Source organism: Condylura cristata, unplaced genomic scaffold (assembly GCF_000260355.1).
Source record: "Condylura cristata isolate star-nosed mole 26May11 unplaced genomic scaffold, ConCri1.0 scaffold00005, whole genome shotgun sequence".
NCBI lineage: Eukaryota > Metazoa > Chordata > Mammalia > Eulipotyphla > Talpidae > Condylura > Condylura cristata.
Window position 1 is genome coordinate 32,771,879 of NW_004567106.1, and position 11,760 is coordinate 32,783,638.

The 11,760-nt window shown below is 40.8% G+C and overlaps 1 protein-coding gene across 1 annotated transcript in view; it reads right to left on the reverse strand.

Moving 5' to 3' along the window:
- Positions 1-2,768: 2,768 nt before the first annotated feature.
- The window catches only part of DPY19L1 (dpy-19-like 1 (C. elegans)), a gene marked incomplete at its 5' end in the record, with an annotated part of 77,029 nt that continues 68,037 nt past the window's right edge, over positions 2,769-11,760 (reverse strand). The window contains 4 exons of the mRNA XM_012720757.1: positions 2,769-2,942; positions 4,250-4,442; positions 9,420-9,545; positions 10,659-10,758. Of these exons, the coding sequence (XP_012576211.1) occupies positions 4,286-4,442; positions 9,420-9,545; positions 10,659-10,758 (383 nt within the window). The remainder of the gene's footprint in view (positions 2,943-4,249; positions 4,443-9,419; positions 9,546-10,658; positions 10,759-11,760) is intronic.

Here is an 11,760-nt window from a genome sequence, read left to right on the forward strand (position 1 = left end):
TTCCATCCCAGGGTCCCCTGAGTCCCCTGGGTTGAGTATCAACCTGCCCAAGTGCCCAGCCTTTGGTAACTGCTAGCTTTAAGCTTGCATCTGCACTGGGCCAGCAGCTGGTTCAGATGAGTGGAGGTCCTCTTCAGTCCCCACTGACTGCTGCCTCAGGGTTCGGCTGTTCCTTGCAGGGCATCTCCTCCTCCATACAAGGTCTTTTCCTTTCCCAGACCTGTCCATCTCCCATCTCCTGAGCAGGTAACCCCTGTGCTGCTTTGGCTTCTCCAGCGTTGTCCCGGCCTCCATTTGCAGAGCTGTGGGAGAACACTCACCCAAGCCCTGCCACAGAGCAGGCACCGTGTCAGTCCAAAGCCTTCCCTCCCTCCGCTACACCTGCACCAGCAATTTGGGAGGAGTCCTGAGAGGAGGCCAGCCAGAGAACACTACATACTTGCGGCTGCCACCTCTCATCCCCCCTGAAGTCTTTGGAGGGCTCCATACTCATCTGCGTAGCATCATCCTGCAAAACTGTGGAGAACTATTGCAGGCAGGCAGTAGGGCAGAGAAGGCAAAAGGGATTTTGCCTTTGGAGGGCTGTGATTCTTAAAGCCCTCTGTGGCTTTTTCAGGTGTTTAAAGATCTTTCTACAGCATTTTGTAGTGAGCTAACCAGGCCTCCAGGCAGGCAGAAGATCAGGGGGACAAGCAGTTGGGGAAGCCTCCTTACCCGTGGCGAATCTTCCTGCCCTCTGGGCTTCTGCGCTGCTCTCCACCTCCATCCTCTGCCGAGCTTCGCCCTCTATGATGCGTCCCTTATATCCTCAGCCTCCTGGCTCAGGTTTGCCCACTCATGCAAGCCCACAGCCTCCTCCAGGTTCCTGCCATCAGGCCTGAATACCCCAGCCCGCACTCCCAAGTGCCTCTGGCATTCAAGGCTGCAGGTGATAGTCACAGAGGCCAATGGCAGAAAAGCCTGCGCAATCTTCATTTACTCTACAACAACATAGTTATTTCTCAGTCCAAGATCAATGTGCTAGCTTATTTGGTACTTGGTAAGAGCCTCCTTTCTGGTTCTCAGACAGCATCTTTTTGCTCTGTCTCACATGGTGAAGAGACTAGGTAATTTTCTCTACCACTTTTACTGGGGCACTAATCTCATGCATGGGGGCTGCACACTCACAACCTGATCTCCTCCAGAAGGTCCCACCTCCCAAAACAATCATACTGGGGGCAGGATCTCAACCATAGCCTTGCCTTTAGCCAACCTAATCAGAGACTCCTGTGGTGGGGCACAGCAATATGATCAGCAAGACCTCCAAGTGATGCTGATAAACACTAAATTTAGAGCAATATATTACAACACTTTATTCCCCACGGATGTCACAAGATGAAGCTGTCGCTGTGTTAATTATATAGAGGCATAGGTTTGAGCTAAGCTAATTTGTCTTCCCTCCAAGAAGATGAAAATAAAAAATAAAGTTTAGCTTTGTAGTAAGCAAAAACATGGGGTTATAATTTAGGAAATGCAATGAAACCAAGCTGCCTGTGGTTTAATGTGTGAGAAAAATATTTCAGCAACTTTGGAATTACCTCCAGATTATGGCTTTAATGAATGAATGTCTTGTGATGTAAATAATGAAGTAATGCCATAAATGTAACACCGCCACCAATGGCAGAGGATGGAGAGGATTCCAGGACCCCACCATTGTAAATCTTCCCATTATCAAGGGTTGCAACTGCTCACATACCAGTTCCTGGTTATCTGACTACAGAATGAGGCCAGGCCTATTTATAGTAGCAGTGAGAATAAAAACAATAATAAAAAACCAACTCCATATCTTTCATCATCTTTTTTATTTAACATACATAGTACATAAAATTCATAAAAATACAATACTCCTATGCAATATTACTTTGTTCCTGATACACCCTTCCATGTTCTTAAGTATTATTGCCCTATTTTAATACTACTTTTTTCTCCAAGCCTTTTTAGAAGCTTCTCTTGTTATAGAAATACTGCCCCAAATTTGTTTTTTCTGTCATAGCAACAGCCCTGTTCTTCATCTCCTTGCCCATCCTCACATTAAAGCAAAAATACTTTTAAGTGCATAAAATGCTGAATTTTAATACTGCTTTGTCATGTATCACAAACCCACTACTATTTATGTTGCCATTAAAGATATTTATAATCTACAGCACCAGCTGCTACCAGATGTGACCAAAGCTGAGTGTGTAGTAAAGCCCAAAGGCCTCAGTTCTAAACTGACCAACCTACAACCTAATTATAGCTTGCTGGTGGAGTTACATTAATAAATACAATCTGACTTTCAAATTTTCCTGAAATATGAAACAATTATAAGATCATTTTACCATCCCTCCCATACAAATTCTCAATTACATGTAGACTTATCAGGACAGGAATTATTGAAGGTTAGACAGAATAGAGGATGATTTTTTTAAAAAATGTAACCTCTGGATGTACAAATCAGTCACGGGTGGGTGAGAAAAAAACCACAGACAGAGCAGAGCACGTGTCCCCTTCCCCTCTGCGACCCTTAATCCTTCCTAAGCGCCTCTTCCCATTATCCTGGATTCTACCATGACCCACACTATCCAGCTGCTTCGGATTTTCTGAAACTGGCATAAAAAGCAGGGCGGGCAAGCAAGGAGGAGGAGGACAGGAACCGGAAGACACACACAGTTCCTCAGGGTGACCCTGGAAAGGAGGCCCGGGGGAGCAGGCTCTGGGCGAGGAGCATTGCCATGCTGTCTCGGCATGCTGTCTCGGCAGCGTCTGCTCTTGGCAGCTCGTGCTTCCCCCAGACCAGGCTTGTCCTTAGGCTCTGGTGAGAAGGCAGGAAGAGAACAGCTCTTCAGAGGCTCCCAGGGGTGGGCACCGGAAACCATCCCTGAGGGCTCAGGTCTCAAGGACAATCCACAAGGAGGTTAATCTGCCTGCGGTTAACAAAGAGAACACTGTATAATTAAATGGGTAGTCGGCCAGAGTAATGGTTTGCTTAGAATTTAAAATCTTAATAAGGCATTCCTCAAAAATATATAGAGTCACTGTTTCAAAGAACCTTATTTTTAACAAATTCACTTCTAAGAAACAAAAATCCATACTAGGAATTCAAAACAGCCTTGTGTAATTTTCAAAATAAAAATAAATAGGGAGGAAAAAATAAAAGGAAAGACTCAATCTATTCAACCCTCATAAAGAAATAATTGCTTTTGGAAACAAAATAATAGTGCAAGATTTAATTAAGGCTTAGTCTTATTAAAAGACAGGTCATTTTAAAAGTAAAATATAAAAACTACACATATTTATCATTATTCATTTACTTTTCTGTCAATTAGTCATGTTTTATCCTATCTTAACAGAAAAAGAAAACTTAGCACACACTATAGAATCTACTGTCCCACTGTAAGTTAAGACTACTCAAATATACATTACTTTCTGGATGTTTTTCAAAATAGCTTTTCTTAAAACTAAAACTAAACATGAAAAAATGTAATGTTTAAAGGTATTAAAATATCAACATTTGAATAATACTAAAAATGAGAAAAATATACAGTTGCTATTAAATTTTCTTAAACCAAGAATAAGGGTTTGACAAGCAAGTACATGAGGAAATATCACTTATTTGACAGAGAATGGTGGGAGGAGAGGAACAGCAAGGAGGAGAAACTCTAATGCCTTCTGGTTGGTAAAGGAACAAGGTCCTGAGGGCCCAAGAGTTTGGATTAATACAGGGCACGAAGTAACAAGAGCAACAGAGAACAAAGGAACATGAAGTCAGGTACAGATAATTCGGTATAGCAAATACCCATTTCTGCCCACCTAGTCTTACTGGTCACTGACAGGGGCTGACATGATCGAGGGTTTACAATCACCACCCATGTCCAAAAGACAAGGGCAAGAGGCAGAGGGAGCAGCAGGGCAGTCAGCGGCCCCCACAAAACCTCAGGATACACTCTCTTCGTCTCACCTTTGTCATCAGGATTTTTTATACAGGTACCTTTGCTCACCTTAGCACACATATTTGAGTCAAGTACGAGCATATACTCATTTGCATAGCAAATTTTAAGGGCACATCGAAATAGGAACCAACTGATAAAAGTATAAGGACTTTTACGATCGACATGACATTCCACTGGCAAGATGACACGTTTTCTATTTGAAAACAGCTACCTATAAAAGATTTGGGATTTGAATTAAAAACAACGCATAACTTATATTAGCAAAACATTAAAACCATTACTGATGTCACTGATGTTGTTCTTCAGGCAGCAGTCAGTCATTCTTCGATGACTTCTAAGACTTTGTAAACACTGTTCTGGAATACAGTGGTGAAGTGAGGCTTGGACTCCTTCACCAAGAGGTTACACAGGGGAGGCTTCCCAGCATTAGCAGGGTCTTCCACATCCCAAATTTCAGGCATACTGCAACCAGGCCTAGAGAAGTTAATGTGCCAGAAAAACAAATGTATTATGTAATGGCAGATAGGGAGCACACTTTATATTCATGCCTTCATTTCACTTTTTATTTTTAAAGATCTATTTATTTATGCTTACAGAACTCAGGCACAGGCCAGAGGTGTGGTGGGTGAGAGGATTCCCCAGAGACAGAGTGGGGAGCAGAACAGGCAGATCTACTGAAGTACACTGCTGATGGGAGCATCAGGCAGGTCAGGAGAGGTCTGCCACGCCATGTGGGTCAGCTCCCTGCCGACTGAACTCGTGTTGCAGAGGCTTCAGAGAGTTTCATAATGTGGTGCTTTAATACGCTGCAACACCAGGAAGAGCCCTCATTTCCCTTTTTAATTTTTTTTTTAAATCCTATCGTAATTGCTTATATTTGTGTGAGCCGCCATAAATCTTCACAGAAAGATAAATGCAGCAAAGGTTACTAGAAAGAAATATATGTACCAGATACACGGATTCAAGTGGTGTGACAGGAGAGCCCTGCCTGAACTACTATTGAGTCTATGGCTATGGACAGGTTAGTCGGCCTCAGTCTCCACACTGGACAGCAGACAACTGTGCCAGCTGTGCCGCAGGGACTGTGAGACCGCACCGTGTGCATGCCACACGCAGACAGGGGCTGTTACATTGATTTTAAAAATAGTAACTGGCAAATACACTGAGCTCACGTTTATGCACTTCACATTCATTGTATTTTAGTCTGAGACAATTTAAAGAAAAATCTTTGGTAGTGTTAAATGCACATATTAACTACATGCACAATCAAATATTTATAAAAATCATCAACTTTATATAAAACATGGGGCAAATGAACTCAGTGTTTTATGATACTTGCCCAGATAAGCTCAAGACAATTCTGACATTTATTTTAAGTAAAGGATAGTTTTGTGGCTATAACTGTTCACCATTTTCATGTGATTTTTGAGAAAATTTTAAAAAATAATAGGAAGGGCCCTCCCTGGTGGTGCAGCAGGTTAAAGCACAGCTCTGAGAGGCTAAAGCCACTTCAGCATGAGTTCGATCCCCATCCCGGAGATGACCCACATGGCACGGCAGACCTCTCCGGACCTGCCCGCTGTTCTCCTCAGCAGTGTACTTCGTCAGTCAGCCTGTTCTGCTCCCCACCCTGTCTCTGATGAATCCTCTCGCCACCCCTGCACCTCTGGCCTGTACCCCAGTTCTGTATACACAAATAAATAAATCTTTAAAACAAATTGGAAAGATTACAGAGAAGTGAAAACTGTTCATGTTTTATCATACTTGCTTCATTTTTTATGGGGAAAAAATGTAGTTCTGCCATACCCTGATGGCAGGCCCATTTCCTTGCTCTCCACTATATGAGGCTAGGCCCACATAGGGATGTACCTGCTTTTCCTCCTCACTAACATCTGGTGAAGGTAAGCCATCATTCTATAAGTGTTAAGATTTAGAGCTATACAGGGCCCTCCCTGGTGGTATAAGGGGTTAAAGCACAGCACTGCAAGCTGGCTGCAGCCACATCAGTGCGAGTTTGATCCCTGGCCCTGGAGGTGATCCACATGGCGTGGCAAACCTCTCCAGACCCACCAGCTGCTCCCCTGAGCAGTGTACTTTGCCAGTCTGCCTGTTCTGCTCCCCACTCTGTCTCTGGTGAATCCTATCACTGCCCCTCTGTCTCTGGTGAATCCTATCACTGCCCCTGAACCCCAGTTCTGTATGCATCAATAAATAAATCTTTAAAAATAATTAAAGACCTACACAAGTTACTGTCACCTCCACTGGTATTTCTCAGAGGTGACATCTGTAAACATTCTAGCACATAAGGCGTTTAATCATGTTCATACAGATTATACTAGTAAAGGCATCAACATATTAAAATACATGGGTTTTTATTTTCATACAAAATGAAATTACTTAATAAAATGTGGCCATTTTTCCATCTTAGTACTTAAAGATCTACTTTATTTTTTGTAATAGTTTCTATTATACACACACACACAACTATATATGTATGTATTTTAACTTCTGCATTATGGATAGATATCTTAATTGCTCCCCATTTGCTTCTATAGTACAGTGCTGCTAGAAATACTTGTTGGACCTTTACCTTTTGGAAAGGTAAACTTCTAAAAGTAGCATAGCACCATGTCTAAGAAAACATAATTTTTACTTTGCTTCTATCAAATTACCTCCCAAAAAAGTGTTCCTAATGATTGTGCCCATGAAAAGTTTTGCATATTTGTTTCACTAGATTCTACCAGCATACATGTGGGGAGAGGACCAGGCTTGGCTTTTCTGCCATTTAATTCTCTCACACACATCAAGGTCACATGATTGCAACACCACAGTCCAACAGGCGTAAGAATGAAGCACACAGGAAAAGAAAAATGCTCATCTCGGGTTGCAGGTGCTTTTCAGAAAAGACAGAAACAGCTGCCTTTGTAAGCGCTACATAGGACATTCTTTAGTCTTATCTGTTTCCTGAAGCTTCCCAGGCCAGATAGCTACCACTTTAAATAGCATTAGTGAAAATCTAAAGAGTTTCCTTCTGACTTCATTTATTTTAATTTTATGTCAACTCTATTATTGGAATTAATGAGAAAGAAAGCAGAGAACTGAGAATAAAAGAGCAGTTAATTAAAAACTCATTTACAACTTGCATTTCAGTGTATTTCAGTACTTGTATTTGAACACAGGGTGTCAAGTACTTAAGGAACAATCAAACCACACAATTAAGCCACATGTAAATGAGATCACATCAACATAGTGCTGACCAATGAGTCAGGTACAGGAAAGACTAGAGAAACCTTTGTCCCTCTCCCTTTTTAATTCTGGTTTGCTCCCCACTGCTTCCTGTGCTGACATGTTTTCCTGTTCCAATAACCTGTAGGTGTCTCAGGCTGGCAGAACTGCATTGAGGAGTGAGGGCCAAGCTGATAAAGACCCCCAATGGGGGAAGAAACACCTGCTAAAAAAAATCAATTCTTCTCATAGCAAATGTCAGCACTAACTATTGGTCTTTCTTCCCTTTCCTCTCCCAGTTGAGTTTCCCAATTTGGTCCCCTGACGGATCAGAGAGCAGTTTGTGCTGTGTCAAGATTTAAGCAGAGAGCACCTGTCTCAGGTTTCCTGAGAACTGTAATCTGTCTAATTTCAATCTTACAGTAGATGGAGAGTGTTTTTCTATTCGCTGGGTGGGGGAAACAGATGAGAGAAATCACTTCCTCAGCTTCCTCCCTCACCATTTCTACTGGAACAAACACAACCAGGAAGACCAAGGGAAAGGTGGGGAGTCCAGGGCACAGCTCACTGTCCCCTAATTATTAATGGCTGTCCAAGTATGCCACATGAAGCTGACTGGAAGACAGTTATTTCACAAGATTTATTGCTATGTTTCCTAAATGTGTCTTCTCATCCCTTCTGGTGTACAAAAAACATACTCAACCCATTAGAACATGAAACTTGTAGCTACAGTTATGCAAAGCTAAGAAGTGTGATCAACACGTTAGTACACAAAGCACACCAGTCCCTGTAATTTTCATGTTTCCAAAACACTATCCAAGGGGCTAGGAGAAAGTGAAGAAGTTTGAATAAAGGCTAATTGTTACAGTTTGTGGGGAAAGGGTCATGAAAGAAGATTTTTCTGTTTGATCACAGGTGTCTCAGGCTGGCATAACCACCCTGGAGTGTAATGCCCAAGGCAATAAAGAAGATCCAGTGTTGGTAGAAAACTGGCAGGAAGCTGAGCTCTTCCCAGCACAAAATTCGCCACAGCATTCATTTCTCACACTGTCTTCATAAAACTGTTATGAGAGATGCTTAGGACTTTTTAAATATATTTTATATAACAAATTAACTAAAGGTGAGCATGTGAATTTCACATATATTCCTATGTTCATAAGGACCTTTCTAAATTACAGTCATGAGAATAACCTTTCCTCATTAAAGTCAGCTGGCAGATAGCATAGGAAATCATTCCATAATCAATAATCATCTCAATTTCCCTGTGGCTAACACTGTATGGTTACTGAATCACAGTACAATTTTCACTCCAGAGTTTTAACTAACCTTTGTGTATCATTGAAAGACTATGATAAAGCCACGCACACAGCAGTCTCCTGGAGGCTTCCATTAAAGAGCAGTGAAACTCTTAAAATTAACGCCATCCTATAAACAATCCTTGATTTCTGATGAGATGGCTCTGTCTGTTCTCCTGGCAAAGCAAATCCCTTTGGTGTTTCAATAGGAAACCACTGTCATCCAGGTACACATTTCTGCATGGCTAACTTTAGAATTCACATTTGCTTTCAAGATCCTACCTATTATTGTAGCTGCACTCTGTTTAGTGTACTCTGTGGAGATACTTTTTAAACTATAAACTCAAGAGAATGTGGATCACATTAAAGTTAATTATTTTCCCATTCAAGTAAGACGTGAACCAGCAAGAAGGAAGTTTCCTTCTAATTTGATGCTGAGAGGGGGGTCCCAAATATACAAGATATGATGTGGTACAGAATAGCTTAGACTATTCTTAGAATGTCTTAGAAATGCCTGACTCCCTCTCAGCTGTCAACTGATTCCATTACGACTCTCTCCTCCGTTTATTTCATTATCAAGCCCTGCAAGTCTTTTGAAAGAAAATATACCCAATTTTAAATACCAGTTTTTTAACATGTCAAAAGTAAATGTGAACTTTTGGAAACATTATATGCACCAATATGGTATGTGTAAGATAGTACGAACATACAGATCATTCTAAAGAAACAAATATTCATCAACAAATAACCAGGACAGAAAAAAAAACCACTCCAATTTAGACAATTATCTAAAGCACTTGTCCATGTACATTTCACTAAGTGTTATATGCATCTTGCAATAGACTGTTAAAGCATTGGCCCAAGACTGAATTTATGAGTATAAATATACTCAATTTATGAGTATAAAATATTAAACATGTGGAATACTCACTTGGATCTTCTTATACACCATGACTCTTCTAGAATGTAATAATTCACTTGCAACTTTATTAATTCTCGCTTCACTTCTTCAGCTGCTTTTCGACTATACATTGAGTATACTATTTTTGTTCGGGCTCTTTAAAGAAAAACAATTGGCAGATTTTGAAGATTAAAGGATGTGATCAACCTATTTGGAAGAAAGCACTGAATGGGACTAGAAGAAAGACTACAGAGAGGAATCCAGTCATGAGGACATTCTTCACAACAGTTCCTGCTGGGGGTGGGTAGTGGAATAGGGGAGTCAAAGGGAAAAGGCAGAAGGACCCAGGAGTGTTGGGAGGAGAGGCGTGGTTTAATGCAGGCCTTCATGTCCAAACCTGCTCTCTTTTTCTGTTTGCTTGTGCTTTATTCTTCATCACGCTCCCTCAAACGAGAGTAAGGCACCCTGTATGTGGGTGGGGTGAACTACACAGCACAGCCACAGGACTTTTTTAAAGCCACAAAAGTCCCAGCTTTGAGTTCAACAATAACTATATTAAGAAAATGAAAAAAGCCTAAACTATTCAACAAAAATGCTCTGGAAAATTAGCCTGCTGGCACTTATTTTTTAAATGAAAAACATTCTGATATATAAAATACTTGCCCTACTATTACACAAAAGAATGTATTAATAGGATTCACCCAATACCTTGGAATACAAATAGTTTGACCAGTCCTGGAAGTTGCATGAAAATTAGATCTATTTCCTTTACTTAGAAAACACAAGACTATGCTGTGAAAAAGTCAAAAAACAAAACACAAGATCATTCTAACTGATTATTTGGGTGAAAACCAGAATAAAACTCTTTTAATTGGATTCCATATCAACTTATTCTTCAGAATTCAAGGAAAACAGCCTATAAGAAAACCCCAATAAAAACCACAAACCAACGAGCCCTCCAGAGCATGTCAGGCCCCGACTACTCATAATATCTCTGGGTGTTTTGGGGTCACATTAACCTGTAGAAAACTGATAAGGGATGATTTCTTTGTACTGCCTTGGTAGAGAAGAAAACCCAAAAGTCATACCCTAGAGAGTCCCAATAATTTTCATCTAACTTAGTAGTCTTATTCCAGCATATTCCTCTCCCCTAATCTACAGTTCACCATATCCTTTTAAAAATACTTCTCACAATTTTTCTGGTTCTCTCACTCACTACCTATTTGTATAAGAAACTTCTTTTCAACAATGTGACAACTGAGTACTAACCTCAAACCTGCATCTTCATAATGCGGATGGTTCACGATGGGTCGAAGAGCAGAGAGTTTCACACTCGCCATGGTGGGCATGGCTCCCGCGAACACTGCATCTGCCAAGCAAGAGACACAGTCATTGTGTTAGTGAGGTCTCCTCTTAGTCAACTCAAGTATTTCCCAGATGGAAAAACCTGAGCCCAGAGTGTTTCAAGATTTAAAAGGCTAATGGCAGGACCTGCATGAAGCTGGCAGGCTGATAAAGTGGTAGTCAGCTACAGCCAGAACCAGGTAAATAATTTCCCCTAAAGACAGTCTCATCTCACATTAAAGATTTTTGGATGTTGGTATTTATTTTTAAAGATTTATTTATTGATGCGCACAGAACTGGGGTTCAGGCCAGAGGTGCAGGGGTGGTGAGAGAATTTGCCATAGTCAGAGTGGGGTGTAGAACAGGCAGATCCACGAAGTACACTTCTGAGGAAGCAGCAGGCGTGTCAGGAGAGGTCTGCCACGCCATGTGGGTCACCTCCGGGACAGGGATAGAACTCATGCTGAAGTGGCTTTAGTTTCTTAGTGCTGTGCTTTAACCTGCTGTGCCACCAGAGAGGGCCCAATGTTGGTATTTTTAATAGCCTAAAAATCTTTCTTAATTGTAGGACAAGATGTGCCAAATTTGACCGGGAAAGTTTCATAGCACAAGGAATTTTGGAGGATAACTCATGATTCATTCAGCCAGTGATAACACAATCTCCCTTACTGCAAATGAATAAATATCACATGAGTTTGAGTTCATTTTCAGAAGGGAGGTGAAGGACTAAGATTAAAACGTCATTAAGGAAATAAGCATAACAAAATAAATGTGGTATGTAAAACTGGGTAAAAATTTTAAAAAATTAGAACTTATGGAAAACAAAGTAAATTATTAACAAAATATGTACAACATCTTCTTTGCAAACAAAGGAGATTTGAGTAAGACTGACATCTCACTTTTTGCCAGTTAATTGAGTAGTCCTGCTTAGAAAGAATAAGAATAGAAGTAACTTGAGTTTAAGATTTTGCAGTGGTATATAATATTGAAAGCTAAATTATATGAGTTTTTTTTTTTTTACCTGGTT